Source organism: Plectropomus leopardus, chromosome 20 (assembly GCF_008729295.1).
Source record: "Plectropomus leopardus isolate mb chromosome 20, YSFRI_Pleo_2.0, whole genome shotgun sequence".
Lineage (NCBI taxonomy): Eukaryota > Metazoa > Chordata > Actinopteri > Perciformes > Serranidae > Plectropomus > Plectropomus leopardus.
In genome coordinates, this window is record NC_056482.1 from 21232657 (window position 1) to 21248681 (window position 16025).

Here is a 16025-nt window from a genome sequence, read left to right on the forward strand (position 1 = left end):
TTGAGGTCTCATATCATCACCATTCATATCACCATTGCTCTTTAAGTGTGGGATTTTCCAAGTGTCTGCACATATGGCGCAATATGTCAACTAGCAGGCTGCATCTATCTCTTGATTTGACACAAAGGTATTATTACACAATGCTGTTCACTTGATCATTTTATGACATTCATTAAGATTCATCATTTTAAAGTTAGACATGATGTGTCATATATGTTTAGACACAGAGTTAAGAAATGCCTGACCTGAGTTTGTGAACCTTTCCTGACCTTGGGTTTCAGCCACAGCAGTTAGATTTGTGTGGAATTAGTCATTGCATACAATTATATTTTAGATTTTTTTAGATTCAGAATATTTGCACAAGTAAAACTGCGAACACTACACTGTAAGAAAAAATATTACAAGTAAAACTTCTGAAAAGATTGCTTGACCATTTAATTGATAGTTTGGTATTTTAAGCATTCAGAAAATAAGTGAGAATTGCAGTCAAGATGACCTAAAGTTTCACATTTGCAATGCTTGTTTGGTCTAACCGACTGTATAAAATTCAGCATTTTAAAATGAAATTAACTAAAAAAATAGCTGTAATCAATTTGTTTTTGACCAAATATATGAAGGTTATTTTTTAAGTTATCATCATAATATTAATAAACTGAATATCTTTTCAGCTGTGGCTGTACATGTTCATGTCTTGTGTGCAAAAAAAAAAAATGTTGAAATAACTGGTAATGAAAGCTGTCAAATAATTAATTTGGAATTAAGAGTAAATGCAAATACCTTTAATCTGAATTTATGTAATGTACTCATTTACATTCCACCTGATAAAATACAACTTGCAACCATACTGGTATATCTACCCCATATCCCTACTCATAGTTCAGGGAGTGTGAGAATTTTACTTTATTTTACATATGCTGGTTTGTGTTTTAATTCTCACAGTCCATACATTGTGAGGCACGTGAACTACATATGTACTCCCCTCAGATACTGTATAAACATGCTGTTTAGCTGACGGTGCACCTTCCAAGGTAGTAGGCAGTATATAAAAAGGTCCGATGTTACAGTGAGTGCTACTCTGACTGCCCCTTTGACTTACAGGATGAATAACTTCCAGACTTTGTTTCTCTTCTTGTTTTGCCTCTCTGTTGGTGAGTAGAACTCAAGAAAAACTCTTCATTTTTATACATTATAGTTGTAAATAGATGGATATTTTAGTAGTGTGGAAATATAATTAGGATTTTCTTCTTTTTGCGCTTCAGCCCAGTCTTTGGACAACAAGGCACTCAACCAGTTTAGAAGGATGATCCTGTGTGTGATGCCTGACAGCTGGCCTGTTTTTGACTACGCTGACTATGGCTGCTACTGTGGAAAAGGGGGTTCTGGCACACCCGTGGATGATCTCGATAGGTCATGATTCACTCACTCTGCTTCATACTCACATAAAAAAAGAAGGAGACAAAAAAGTGCAGTCTGTTTTAAAATTGTTTGACTTTTTGACCTATAGGTGCTGCCAAGTTCATGATCAGTGTTACACTGATGCCATGCAGCATCCAGAGTGCTGGCCCATCTTTGACAATCCTTACACCGAGTTCTATGACTACAGCTGCGACGAGGAAAACAAGAAGGTCACCTGTGGCAGTGAGTACAACAAATCACGGGGATTTTTCTGCTCAGTGGAACCATAAACCCTTTGAAACCTGTATTGACATTCTTTCTGCGTTCAGCTGTTAAACCCTTTGAAACCTGAGAAAATTGGTTTGATTTTTCACAAAAATACAGGGAAAGAGGCATTGAGCAACCTCACAAAAAGGCGAGATGCGTATATATTTTTACTTTTCAGCCCTTTTTGGGGGGGCATTTTCTTGTTTGGTATAGTTTTAACTTCTCTTTTTTTTCTCCTTATTTTCAGATAGTTTTCTTGTAACCTCTATAATTTATTTTAATTTTTGGAACATGTCTTGATAAGTTGCTCACTGCCTTCTCACCAAAGTTTCAAAAGAAATCAAGTCATTTTGCTCAGGTTTCAAATGGTTAAACTTGTTAATTTGCCTATAAATTGCCTGTGCAATAATATACATTTCATTTTAAAATGGGAAAATAATTTTGTTATAACTAAACAAATACTATTTTCAGTTTCTGTTGGTAATGACAGCATGCTCTCTGCTTTTTCTTTCTTCAGACAAAAACAACGAATGTGAGATGTTCATCTGTGAGTGTGACAGAAAAGCTGCTGAGTGTTTTGCCAGATCACCTTGGAACCCCGATTACGAGCATCTGCCCAGCGAACACTGTCAGTAAAGACAAATCAACTGTATTAAATTATGCTATAATATGACATCATTGTTTTTTACTTTTCAAAATAATAATTTTTTGGGGATCCCAGACTTATTAGAACTATTCACATAGACCTTATACATTCATGGATAGAGTATCATAATTTCTGCATGGATTGCTCTTGTTGTGTTTGACATTGTGAACTTATCCTGACAATAAACTTAGTTTGTTCTGCATCTCTCATTTCACCTCACCTGTGTAATTTTTTTTTAAATTACTACAGAGAGTGCTATTTTGAATTTTGAGAAATCTGACACATTCACCTCCACAGCTACTGTACAGTACACATGCCTTCAAAAACTGTACTCCCAATCTCTAATAATATCATCACCTTTCATATCACCATTTCTCTTTAAGTGTGGGATTTTCCATGTCTCTTTACATATAGCGGAACAACTTGCAGGCCGTATTTGGGCTCTTATTTATACTAATATTGGTCAACAGGGTGTTACATCGTATTCATAAGTGTCTGCAGAAAGCCTAACCTCAGTGACTACCTTTGTACAAAGCAATATTGCTACACTTCTGATAAAGTCAGTCATCGACATAATAATGTGTCACAGTCACACAAAATTAACAAATATCTGACCAAGGTTTAACCTTTTAAAATTATTATATATAATATAATGTGTAGCAATATTGGTATATCTACTGATCCCTTACCTTAAGGTGGAGCAACTGTAGTCAAGCCAGAAAACAAACACAAGGCTCAGGGTTTCAGTGTGAGAATTTTACCTGCTTTTACATATGCTGGTTTGTGTTTGATTTTTAGAGTTCAGTGTAAATCATGCTGTGTGTGACTCTATGTAGTGTGAACAGCTGACACAGCACCTCCCAAGGTCCCATATTTGATATAAAAAGAGGACCTAATATGTGACAGCTACTCTGTGAGGTGTCCTCAGACTTACAAAATGAATATCTTCAAGGCTCTATTTCTCTTGGCTGCGGGCCTCTCTGTTGGTAAGTACAACTTGGACAAAGCTGTTCATCTGTACGCATGGCATTTGTAAATAGATCCTCAAGTAGATTATAAATAGAATTCTGATTGTGTATGCTTACTGTGCTTTAGTCCAGTCTTTGGAGAACAAGGCATTGAACCAGTTTAGAGCTATGATCCTGTGTGTGATGCCTGACAGCTGGCCTATTTTTGACTACGCTGACTATGGCTGCTACTGTGGAAAAGGAGGCTCTGGCACACCTGTAGATGATCTGGATAGGTGATGATTTACTCTGCTCCATATTAAGATTACATAAAACACCCAAATTGTCCAATTTGTTGAAATTCACCTTGTTTGACTTTTTGATCTGTAGGTGCTGCCAAGTTCATGATCAGTGTTACAGCGATGCCATGCAGCATTCTGAGTGCTGGCCAATCTTTGACAATCCTTACATCAAGCTCTATCACTACAGCTGTGATGAGAAAAACAAAAAGGTCACCTGTGGCGGTGAGCACAACAATATAAAGAGAATTCCCTTGTGTTGCTGTTATAATCAAATAATATTCTCTGTTTCTTTAATTCGTAGGAATAGTCATAAGCCTTTTGTTAATCACAGTGTGCTCTGTGCTTGATCCTTCCTCAGAGAAAAATGACGAATGTGAGATGTTCATCTGTGAGTGTGACAGGAAGGCCGCCGAGTGTTTTGCGAGATCACCCTGGAACCCTGAACATGAACATCTGCCCAGTGACCAGTGTCAGTAAACACAGCTAAGATCAATTGGTAAATCATTTGGTTAATTTGTCATGGATTCTAGATATACTTAAGAATACTTAAATATTATACACTCATGCAAGCACACATCATGATCTCTGTATAGGAGTACACTGTGATTTTGATGATTCAACCATCCACCATGTCCTATGTTCTGAATCACTTGGGGAACTCTTAGGTTTGTAATTGTAGAATTAGTCTGGTAATAAATAGCCCTGGAACCAGATGAATCTGCAAGTAGATGTTTTATTTGCTCTGGCAGCAGTGGTGCTGCCAATTGGGAAAAGGGGGGCCACATCCATCCTGATACAATCATTGCACCTGTACCTGCATTAGTCTACAAACATCAAATAATTAGTTCAAAAAAAGAAATACATTTGTCATTTGTAAAATTAATTGAAAAGAAAAAGTTTATTAGTCTGTGATTCCTTAACTCACATATTGACACTGCAACTGCAACAACATAACTGAATTCCTGAAATTCAATGTTGGCTTTTGGTTTTGGTGTGCCACCCCAAAATTTTCAGTTGCCCCTTGGCGAATGCATCTGGTCCCTGTCAGATAGCAAAAACAGCAATGCTGGTTTACAGACATATTGATGCTACACCATCACAGCTCATCTCTGTAGTCTGTTTTACATTTGTACGGTGCTTGCTTAGCGCTACGTCACCTGTGACATTGCTCTGATTGGTTGTGGGTATATCCAGTTTCCATTTGGTAATGGCTGTTATTAACATTTTCTAACTGGTCACAATGCACAGATGGGAGATGTTTGTCCTGATAAATCTACTCATCTTAACCGAGAAATCCTTTTTAAGTAGAAAGGCATCTAAGTGAATGTCTTCCAGCAGCATGCAATGTGAACAAGTTGACATCCGAATGTCTTTGTTTTACCTATTAAAGATGACCTAACCTGCTCCATGCATCAGCAAACAGGCTGTATTGTGTTGCTTGTTTGAGAAACCACACACCCTGACTGCATTTTTACAATGTTTTGCACACTTGCTCCTCCACCAACCTGTTTTCATTGATCAAAATTTAACCTTAACTTCCAGAAGTCCTTGATGTTTCATTTTTTCCTTCCAGTCAGATGTCGTCCCAAAGCCAATACACCTTAGAAACCTACTCATTTGCATATTGAGAAATCACAACAGTGCCAAATCGAAAATCTCATGTCTCCTTATGCCACAACATTGCTTCCTGTCAGTCTGGACTTTTTTATAGCTCTTCGTCAGCCAAGGTTCTCTCCCTTGCTGTTTGTTAGGAAGAGGTGTAACTCACATTTGTGATTTTTATTGGCAATGCCAAGCTAAATAATAAACACAATTTGATCTGAAGCTCTCATTTTAACTCACATGCTGTTTTAACCATAGGTGGCACTATGGTCTATCTTTTACATTCCTAGTGTGCATGATGAAATCAGCAGTGCAGCACAGCACACACTCACATCATTTGTCCATGTCAGCTGTCCTGGTATGCCCTTTGAGAACCATAAGTGCACTTCAAAATATAATAATCAAAAAGTTTGCTTACAAATGGATAGCAGCATTTTTTATGTTGTTTCATTTTATTTCTAGCGCATGGATGACGATGTTATACTGTTTCATACATCAGCCAGTAAATGTAAAAACAAACCACTCAGTGGTTACTTCTGTGAACCTGGGAAAGGTCACTCTAAACTATGTACATATATTAATACAGCTATCACCAGCTACCATAAGCCACTTTTGGCAGTGACAATACACACAGTGTTTGGTAACAAATAATCCATTTCCAACCACTTTTGTATCGCTGGGAACACTGGTTGGTTGCAGGTGAAATGTTGCTTGCTTTTGAGATACTTGGCACCAGAATGAAACAAATCTGGTCACTGCAGTCTGGTGTCTCTGTTTCAGCTAGCCACCACTGTTTGCTCCCAGCAGCTCACTCTTTGTGATCACAGCTGTGGCTGCAGCACCACTGGATCAGTCTTCAGGCTATTGTTCAGACAGCACTAAGCATCAGCACTGTTAGCACCAGCAGCTAGTCGCTGGCTGCTGGCTTTCAGCCAGCTGTGGCTGCTGCTGGCCTGGAGATAAACTGAGAGAAATGACAAATGCCAGGAACAAAAATAGATAGTGACCCGTGGAAGGCCTTGCTCTTGTGTGTACACTTGTGTTATTCAACAAGTCCTCCAACAAGTCCCACAACATGGCTCATATGTTCCCTCCATCCAATACTACCTATAGGAATGTTTGTTTTTATTTTTTTAATTAGCACCTCTTCCCGTGGATGACAGAAAAACTATATGAACATTAACTGTGGCAGTTTTAAACATATGGTTATTGTTGTGAAACAGCTGCACCAAAACTATGTGGTTAGGTTGAGGAAAAAGGTCATGGCTTAGCTTAAAATAAGTATGTTTGTCACTAATGTTGCAAAATGTAACTTATCTCACAAAACCTATGCCATGTACATCATGTGATGTACTTAATGCTGACTTTTGGTTTCCTGTAAAAATATTTTTAAAAAAAATAAAATGGCCATAGCCACTGTGACATCACCTACCAGTTTGTGGAAGTCTGTTTTGAAGCCTCAAGTTTGGCATTTTGGCTATTGTTGTGACTTTAAGCCATAATAAAAATGTAAATGTGGGTTATATAAACATTTAACTTCAGAGAACAAAACCATTCTTGTACCAGTCTGTAGATATATTAACCACTTTTGTAAAAAAAAAAAAAAAAAAAAAGCATTTTAACATGGTCAAAATGGAGAGTGACTCGCCTTTGGAGCCAGCTTCAAGTGGCCATTCAAGGAACTGCAGTTTTTGGCACATATGCATCTGCCTATTTTTTCAGCCCTGGATGTTGCAACTTTCTTGCAATTCTATATCCATTTGTAGTCAGTACAGCATTAGTATTATCATATTTTTATTATGACTACCCTTTTGTTTACATTTTTATTTAACCAAAATGATGATCTCTCTCTGACCTCAGGGGTTATGTTGTTTAAACCTAATCACAGATAGGAGTCTGGATGTAAACCCGTGATTCTGGTGTTTTGAGTTGTGTTTTGCACTTTGTATGCCTGCAATCCATCCGACCACCACCCTGCAAATCCATCACAGTGCATAAATGTAGTGTTTCATTAACCTAAAGTAACATCTCTGAATATTAACCAGGTAGCAATTAGGTTGTATAATTCTGAATGCAATATACAAACATAATGTCTACAAGACAAAGTTATGCGGTATGTGTCTAAACAACTATAATATTAGCACACCCCTATTGCTGCTAATTTTAATGATATGTGTGGTTGTTTTGATTAGTACGATGAATGCATTGTGTGACTGAGCTGTTGTTGTACTGCATATATATGTAATTAGTTTTCAGGTGTCTCCCGAGATCTTGTTCTCAATGAGTTGCCCAGAATAATTAATTATTCAGAATGACAGAACAGTAACATGTGGATGGTGCATAAATCGAATTCAGATTATGGGCTGCAGAAAATTTATCTTTGTGGGTTAAACACTGGTTACAGCTAGTTTACAGATATAAATAACTAGAAATAAAGACTAGAACACACATTATTTGCGGAGAGGGAAGAGCTCTAACACCTGACACCAGCCCAGCACTAGTTGACCTCATAAATGAATGAGTGTGCAACCTGTGTAAACCTGCTACATGTGCAAACCACTCACGTGTAACATTCCAGTTGGTGTAAGTGTGACAGTTCAGAAGGGCGTTGGTCATTTGAAGACAAAAGTTTGAGAAAAAGAAAGTAAAGGACAAAGAAACCAGTCGAACAGCAAGGTGACTAAGGATGAGTGGAACAAAAGAAGAGGACAGAGAAAGTGTCTCACTGTGTTTGCCACATGATAACTCCACCCTTTTGCGTGTTAAAACTAGCCCAGACATTGCGGAGAAATATGCCAGCCCTGGTGCTGCGATGGTTACCTGCTATATAATCATATCAAATTACAAGCAGTACAAGAAGTAGCACTTCCCAGCTTGTTATTCCACCTTCCACCACAGATAAGGGAGTGTCTAGAACAGGTCGCACCATGCAATGTGTGCCACTGTGCCGGGAAGATTGTTCAGTTTGTTGACTTGCACTGTCTGGTATGCATGACGTACCACATGAAAAGACATACCAGAAACCTGAACCTGTGCCAAGATAAATAATGTCTGTGTGAAAGTATCATAGTTCATTCATTTCATGGGTTTGTAGCTATAAGCTGAAAAGGCTCTTACAGTAAAATAATCCTTTTGAATACCGATACATGCACTTTTTTCTCTCAAACAAAAGGTTTCATGTTTTAACTTTCCCTCCAGGGCCTCCTGTATCCTAATCATTGTTTTTGTGTCATGCTACAATGCACAGACTACATTGCACACTATAGGCTGCATTTAAGAAAGGGCATGTGTTAAATGATTAGGATTTAACTTTTGCACAGGGAAGAAAAGAGAAAGAAATGCTTTTTAAAGAAATGGATTCAAACAGAACATTAACACAGCATGTTTTATTCACATTTCAGCAGGATAGTTGAGCTCAGGTGAGTGAGCTGTTTTTTAACAGGTTTCACTGTATATTTTAAAAAAGTCCATTACTCTTTTATAAATATTTCTTAATCAAGACATTATTTTCACATTCATAGTTCGGTTGAGAGGGTGTGGGCTCATTTCACTGCTCTTCTTAGTTGAAGACAAAGTCTTACACTCTGCTCTGACTCTGCTTGATAAACTCCTCTGCAGATACTGATCAGCAGAGCTCTGCGTCACATGTGAAGGCCACGACGGCGGTCGCTGTTGTGAAAGTGTGGGGTAACAACCGTAAGCATCACTTTGGCAACCATTTGATCCATCTTTTGCCATGCACACCCTGTAATTCTGCCCCCTGTTGTTGTCCCAGTGTCGCGTTGCTCCAGGTCCAGGCCTGAAGGACACACAAAACTCCACTCGCTCCTTTGGATCAATGTTTTTTGGTAAGCTTAAGTCAAAGGCAAAAACATCCATATCTGAACCCCTGTAGCGCTGCTGCTGCAGGAATGTGCATGGGATGTCATGGTGGCTGCGCCAAGAGTCAAATGTCACCCTCACATGCACAGCTTTGTCAGCACCGTCATGGAAGACACACACTTTGCCACTCAAGGAGTGCTCTGAGATGTTGCAGCTTTCCAGCTGCACATGCATGTCTCTCAGACGTGCAAGGAAGGCTTTAATGTCAAGCGTTGGCTGAGGGAAACCCAGCCGCAACTTGTAGCGCTGCAGTTTATTTGAGGTTTGGCCTTGCAGTTTGGCCAGAGAGGAATTCATAATCAGAGCGGATGTAGGGGAAGAGGGCTCAGGGATAAACAGCCGCACAGCAGTGAGAGCCAATCCTTTGGTGTCTGCAAAGACCACACGCTTCTTATTCAGGCCGCTGCCATCCTTGCGGAAACAGCTCCGAGGCTCTGAGGGCACAGGGTAGGGGGGCTGCAATAAGGATGAAGAGTCAGGGGAAGAGGATGAGGGTTGCGGAGAGTGAAAGCTGGTCCTCGGTGGGCAGTTTGTCGTTTGATAACAACACTGGGTGGGTTTCAGGGGAGACATGGACAGCAGCTGATAAAGAGGTTGATGCTGGCTGAAGCTCAGACACATCGCGAGGTTAACTGGCATCACAGCTGGCTGGGGATGAGTCCCAAAGGCGTGGAGAACTCTGAGAAGGCAGAGGTGGCAGGATTAAAATGAGATCTATCATTTCAAAGAGTGGTTGCACATATTTCTGTTGCTTTTATGTGCTCTAATGCAAAACAGGAAATACATTTTTCAAAAGCACAGTAGCTTACCTTGCACAATTCATGTTTCAGATTGTAGATGTTATACTTTTTGTCTGTTGTCTTAGCCAGATGGCTGCAGCACAGTCCGAATCATCTATAAGCAGAAATTAAGTTTAATGAATATGTAAAACGTCTCATTGAATGATACAAAAATCAAACACCACACAAAAGTAAGAGTTATTTTTTTTAAGCAAAATAAAGCCTACTTACGGGCTGTGAACTCGCAAATCAATGACAGAGAAAGACAGATTCGTTGTTCTGGTCTGTCTCTGCTCTCTCTTGAGTTTATGTGTGGAGTTTAGAAATGAGGCTGAACCTTCTGAGACACCATGTGGGTTGAGTTCAGCCAATGAAGTGAAGCTCATTTGTCTATGTCCTGCCCCCAGAGAGTTGTTGCACTGAAGGTAGAGCCTCAAAGGTTTCCTTTCATGGAATTGGAAGTCATGATCCAGTTGCTCAAGTTTATATTTTTGTAAATGCTGATAAAGACAATGTAAATACCAAATGTGCTAATCACTGCAGATCAGACTCAGAGCATGTATAGCTAATGGTAGTTAATATCCAAGATAAATAATTAAGTTGAATGTAATGACACATATGAATACACTTTACATGTGTGCTGTTGCCCAAGTTTCTTGAAAAAATGAACAGCATAAATGGAATGCCTCAAAATCACACCCTAATTCTTTGCCCATTCCCAGATAAAGGGAGTCTGATTATGTATCATCCAAACATTTTTGTTGTTGTTAAATTATTATTACTTGCTCATCCACAGGAGGAGCAGAGGGGGAGGTGACTTGGCATAATAAAGTCCACACAATGTTGTATAAATATTGAAGCAGCCCCCATAGGGCAACCAAATGTGTTGTGGATGGGTCAAACAAAGACAGGACTTTCACCTAGAGGACTGGTGTTCGTGTACCAAAGTCAGCATTGCATTTAAAAAAAAAAAAAAAAGACATATGTGCTGTGTCACAGAGTATGTAACATATGTCATGTTAGTGACAAAAGCCTGTTATCAAATGCCAAACCATTATGTTTTTCCAAAACCTGACAACATTGTTGTTTTATCTCAATCTAACCACGACATCTATGAATACAATTAGATATCTTTTATGGTCTCCTTGAACCTAAACAGATGGTTTTGTAGTGGAACTATGACTGTTTCATAGAGTCAAGGATGTGTTGAAAAGTACTGTTAGAATGATAACATGTTGTTTTGGGATCAGTCATGAAATTCATTTTGGAAGTCAATGGGAATCAATCCATTCTGTCGTTCAATTAAGAGAGACAACTGGGTACTAGGAATGTTTAAAGACATATTTGGTGTAACGTGATATATTTGAACATGACGTACATATTATGCCTGTGTGAGCCAGGAATTTTATGGTAAATCCCAAGATGAAAATCTCTTCTACTGGCTAATTGTTTCTTCCTTGTTTAAGCGTCCTACAAATAGAAAAATATTTATATTGCTCAGGCTAAGACCAGTCTGGGAGGGAGTTTTCACCATGGTGTTCCCCTGGCAGCTAACCGAACATTCCAGCATTTTAAGTTGGATTAAGCTCAGCAGGTAACTGAGAAAGAATTGAAAAGATTTCTAGGCACTGCCTTGGGCTGTTCACAGGAACTGGTAAATTCATGACAGGCTCAAACAATCAAATGTTATGGCATGATGAAATCAAGCTTGAGCATTGATGTTTGGGGAATCAGTCCAAAAACCAGTGTCCAACCTGTTTGTAACTGCTGACCACAACTGGAAATGGAACTGGAAAGCCTCAACTGGAAATGTTCCTTTTGATACATTTGTTCAAGACACGTAGTTTTGTTTGAGCAGCTCATTCATGAACCTGTGACCTTGCTGTATAATCCTCCTTTCATTACCACATTATTTAATTATTTGTACAAATCACCAAATAGATAATAGTCAACAGTTCTATGTTATGATAAAATGTCAAATTTATGTGGAAGGTGAGTCCTTTTCTTTCCCAATAAAGTAACAGTGCAGGATATTTTCACCTCTGGTCAGAGATAGCAGAGGTTAGAGTCATGAAGGCTGCACACTGTATACACACTGTATAAACTTGCTGACAGCCCGTTGTGCACTTTATGCAGATTTTTCCAGGTGAGGTGAGGTGAGGTGAGGTGAGGTCATAAGACAACGCAGTGAGTAAGGCTTTACACATAACTTCCACTGGTATCTGTCTTCAGTCTGTGTTTATTGATGTGTCTGTCCCCCACCATCTAATGGGGAGGAATATGTCGGTTAGATCTTAATGATGTAAAGACAAATAAAAACAGAATAACATAAGCATGTTGGTGTGTGTGTCTGTATGTGACTGTTGGGATCTTCTTTTGTGGTGTTTGTTTAGTCCCATTTGCTTGCTCTCAGGAGGTGTATATTACAGCTATTGTTCATTGAGGATGTATTCTGACAAAAAAAGCTGCATGCTCAACGTATTGCACACTTATGTTTATAGGATAAATTATGAGGTGTAATTTAATTAATCCTTTAATGAACCTTGTTGCAGATTATCCCATAAACAAATGATGCCAAAAATGCTTAAGGAGAGTATTCATGTTGGTTTATTAAATGTTTTGGAATCAAAAATCAAAAGTTTATGAAGAAAGAGTAAGTTGCTTATTTGTTTTCTATGGGTTTGCTAGTGTTACTGTTAGTGCCCAGCATATGGATTTAGAGCAAACTTGAGCCAAGCCACTTTTGCTTTTTCTGTCATATGGTGTGGAGCAGGTGGACCCAAATGCATGAAACCACAGGCAACAACAACACAAACAGACCACTTTTTTTTTTTAGGTAGGAACAAGGAAACAGAAAAAAAGAGCATACAGCCAAACTAAGGATCACACAGAGACTGAACTGAAAACTGAAAGAGGGTATAAAGCCTATTAGCTCATAACATTTTCAGTTTTTGTTATGGTTGGTTACAAACCAGTTTAATCAGGGTTGTTTCTCATGTAGAGAGCAAAATGTTTACTTAAAAACATCCTATGCCATATATGATCCCATATATAAGGAAAAAATATAATCGCTCCATTGAGAACAGCTTTACAAATGATATCAAATGCTTTTTTTCCATCTAATTTAAATTTCAATAAATGTACAAAGAATCAGTTACACACTGTTTCATAATGTGTCTGTGAACTTCATTCCCTGCATCTCGATTTTCTATATTTAAATAATATATTTCACACTGTAGTCTCGTATCATAAAAACCTATAATTGCTCCTGAGTCAGATTACTTGCAGTATGTAAGAAGTGCTGATACTGGAGTGTCAAATGAACACTTTCCTTTTTCCACTTCAGACAGTCTAGATACTTGTCTTGACAAGTCATATAAATTAAATTCTGTGCCAATTTTTGCCAGTGAATGCTTCTATTATCATCATCATTGTTAAGAGGGCACAGCTGTCTATGCTGCTATGTATGGGTAATTCACATAACTTTTATATATTTATCATTCAGACATGGTTCAGTTACCGTTCACATACTACACAGGTGGTTGTTTACCAGTATTACTCTCTTATCTTACTGAATTTGGTTTACTCACCGGACATTGTGTATTGTATATTATATCATGGTATGCACCAGTCATGTATCCATTAGCACATGATGAAATAAACCGATCTCTAATGACTTCTCCCAGATCGTCTCCCCCTCCGGTTAGTGAGAACGTCATGATGCATTCCAATCTACTGGTGTCTGCTGCATGCAGATGTTCAGTGAGCTCATATAGAGTCATATGGCTTGCATCATTAAACTCAGTTTATAACGTCAGTCTGTCTGCGTCTGTCTGTCTAGATTTCACCATGGCATGTCGTTATCATGGAATAAAATTAATTTAGGGAGGACATTTGTATTTGTGCTGTTTTTGAAAATTTTTGGGATCAACTGTTCTTTGGTAATTTCAAAGCGGCACATGCACAGTACACACTCTCTCTCTCCCCCATAAACACACCTCCTGTCACTAATTACCACTAATGTCTCTATAACACTTTAGAAATGTGTGCTAGCTAAACTGAGCTGTTTGTTCTAATACAACAGGGAGCTGTTGGAGGTTAGCAGTTTATTGTTGTGACAAAAAAAATTAGACCTCATTTTGCATGCTTAGAAAAACATTTAAAAGATTATTATATGCAAAAAAAAAAAAAAGTTGCCTATGAAGGCAACACTGATTGGAGTGGGGCTATCCAGCTCTGTCTCTTCATGTTTTGCTGCACTATTTGCGGATGAGTTTGTGCATTCCTAAACCTGGGTGTAGGGGATATAAAAGAACACCTTTCCACCACATGCATCAGAGCAGTTCTTAGTGTCTTTCTTGGAAGAGTTTTGCTCGCCTGATGCTCGCCCACAGGCTTCATTTTGTCATTGAGTTTATTGGCTGATTTTCACTGAGACTAAAGATAACTCTTTTCCCTCATATTAACATACATGTTTGATCAAAGAGGCATTTGTTTATATATATTTGTAAGGAGGGATTTATTTCATTGCAAAGGCCCTTGTGAAATTGGTTTCTCTAAGTATCTAGTGAGATAAGACCCAGTAAGTGTTCAGACTTTTATTTATGAACTTATTGGTTTGTCACCACCAACAACTATGCATTTGTGTCTGTTTTCCTCCATCAGCTCTGTGTCAAACTGTGTATGATGAACTAACGCTTGAGGACTACCGATTGCTCCTCTTTGCCCTTCAAGTCTTGACATGAATGTGAAAATATGTGTTTGCAACAGCATAATTTAACCGCTTCCACTTGTCAAAACATCCACATTCATATGGGAGTTCCTTAATAAACCAAACCAACCTACAAGCAATTACAGAAACTGTTTCTTACTTGTTGCATAATCTTTTTGCTACATAATGTGTGGTGTGGTTTTAGAATAAATGTTGGCATTGTGTGTTCTGCAAACCTCAGGTAAGTTACATCTGCATACATTTCAACAACACTCTAAACCACTTGGTTAAAGTAAGGAAAAAGTGTTTTTGCTTAAATTACCCAAATAAAGGGACATGATCCCAGCAGGAAAAGCAACAGTGTCTATGTCAAAAAACATATTTCAGGCCTTTAAAGTTGCTGGAAACAGAGGCAGATCATCTATAGGTGACATGCCATCCACCATTCCCTACATCTGCCAATGACAGGCAGCTTATAGATTATGTCACTTTACAAACGATGATATGATATGTAGGAAACACCCAAATGTATCATATTTATGGTTTGCAGTCAGTACAACACCAACTTTTTCTCTATGGACTGGGTGGAAAACAGACAAACTCTGAATTCAATGTTTTGCAAAGCATTGCAAGTCACAATTTTATCATGATGTGCTCCATGATTCTTATGAGCATGAAACATCTCATGCATAGTTGAATACAAAGTATTGTAGAGGAAATAATATGTGCAGATACAGTTTTTAAACAACTATAAGTAACCAACTATTTAGATTTCTCTTTTTTTAATCCACTGATTTAATGACCAAAGTCAATGCCAAGAAAGCTTTCCTGCATAACCAGTGCTGCTTTACAGTCAAACAAAATTACACATAATTATCATACGGCACAGACTGTTCAGTTCAGACCACTAAAAAATATAATCATATCATATCATATAATCATAGAATATTTTGATGGTGAAATATGTTCTATTGTTTCATGTCTGATTATTTATTTGCTGTTGAAATTACTTGATGTCTATTTATGTATGCAGAATTTTCCCAATTTAAACTTAAGAGGAAATTAAAATATTTATTTTTACCATGGCCCTTTTCCCATAGCTAATAGGATTTGAAAGTATGAAGTACTTCATGTTACACCAATTTGTCAAATATTCTGCCCTAAAACACTTTTGAAGTTTTAATTTTCAATCTGAAATGCCTCAGACACTTAGAGACTCCAGTCCATTTTGAGAAAATAAATAATATATAGTTACAATAATAGTATCTTCAAAGTCAAAACTTTATTTCTTTTGGGGCAAAAAAAATAAAAAAATAAAATAACATCTTCAAAGCCAAAACTGTATTTCTGCTGGCAGAACGATTAGGATTCTGCTTTTAAGAGGAATGATGAGGGAGGCTGATGTAAGCTTGCAGGGGTAGAGCAGAAAATTGCACAGTGTAACCCCATTACCACCCTTAGCTGACTGAAGATAGCACCCCGCAGGACCTCCAT

General features: G+C 38.1%; 3 protein-coding genes across 3 annotated transcripts; 2 read left to right on the forward strand and 1 right to left on the reverse strand.

Moving 5' to 3' along the window:
• Positions 1–1099: 1099 nt before the first annotated feature.
• LOC121960226 (phospholipase A2-like) lies at positions 1100–2298 on the forward strand. Its single transcript, XM_042509857.1, has 4 exons — positions 1100–1148; positions 1260–1407; positions 1505–1638; positions 2180–2298. Exons 1-4 carry the CDS (start codon positions 1100–1102, stop codon positions 2296–2298), a joined length of 450 nt encoding a protein of 149 aa, XP_042365791.1.
• Positions 2299–3188: 890 nt separating this feature from the next.
• On the forward strand, positions 3189–4977 carry LOC121959930 (phospholipase A2-like). The gene is made up of 4 exons (XM_042509483.1): positions 3189–3294; positions 3404–3551; positions 3646–3779; positions 3916–4977. The coding sequence occupies exons 1-4, from the start codon at positions 3246–3248 to the stop codon at positions 4032–4034; spliced, it is 450 nt and encodes a 149-aa protein (XP_042365417.1). The 5' UTR covers positions 3189–3245; the 3' UTR covers positions 4035–4977.
• Positions 4978–8525: 3548 nt separating this feature from the next.
• ppp1r3c2a (protein phosphatase 1 regulatory subunit 3C2, duplicate a) lies at positions 8526–10144 on the reverse strand. Its single transcript, XM_042509759.1, has 3 exons — positions 10052–10144; positions 9851–9935; positions 8526–9720 (listed from the first exon to the last, which is right to left on the reverse strand). Exons 2-3 carry the CDS (start codon positions 9862–9864, stop codon positions 8655–8657), a joined length of 1080 nt encoding a protein of 359 aa, XP_042365693.1. The 5' UTR covers positions 9865–9935; positions 10052–10144; the 3' UTR covers positions 8526–8654.
• Between the last annotated feature and the right edge of the window lie 5881 nt (positions 10145–16025).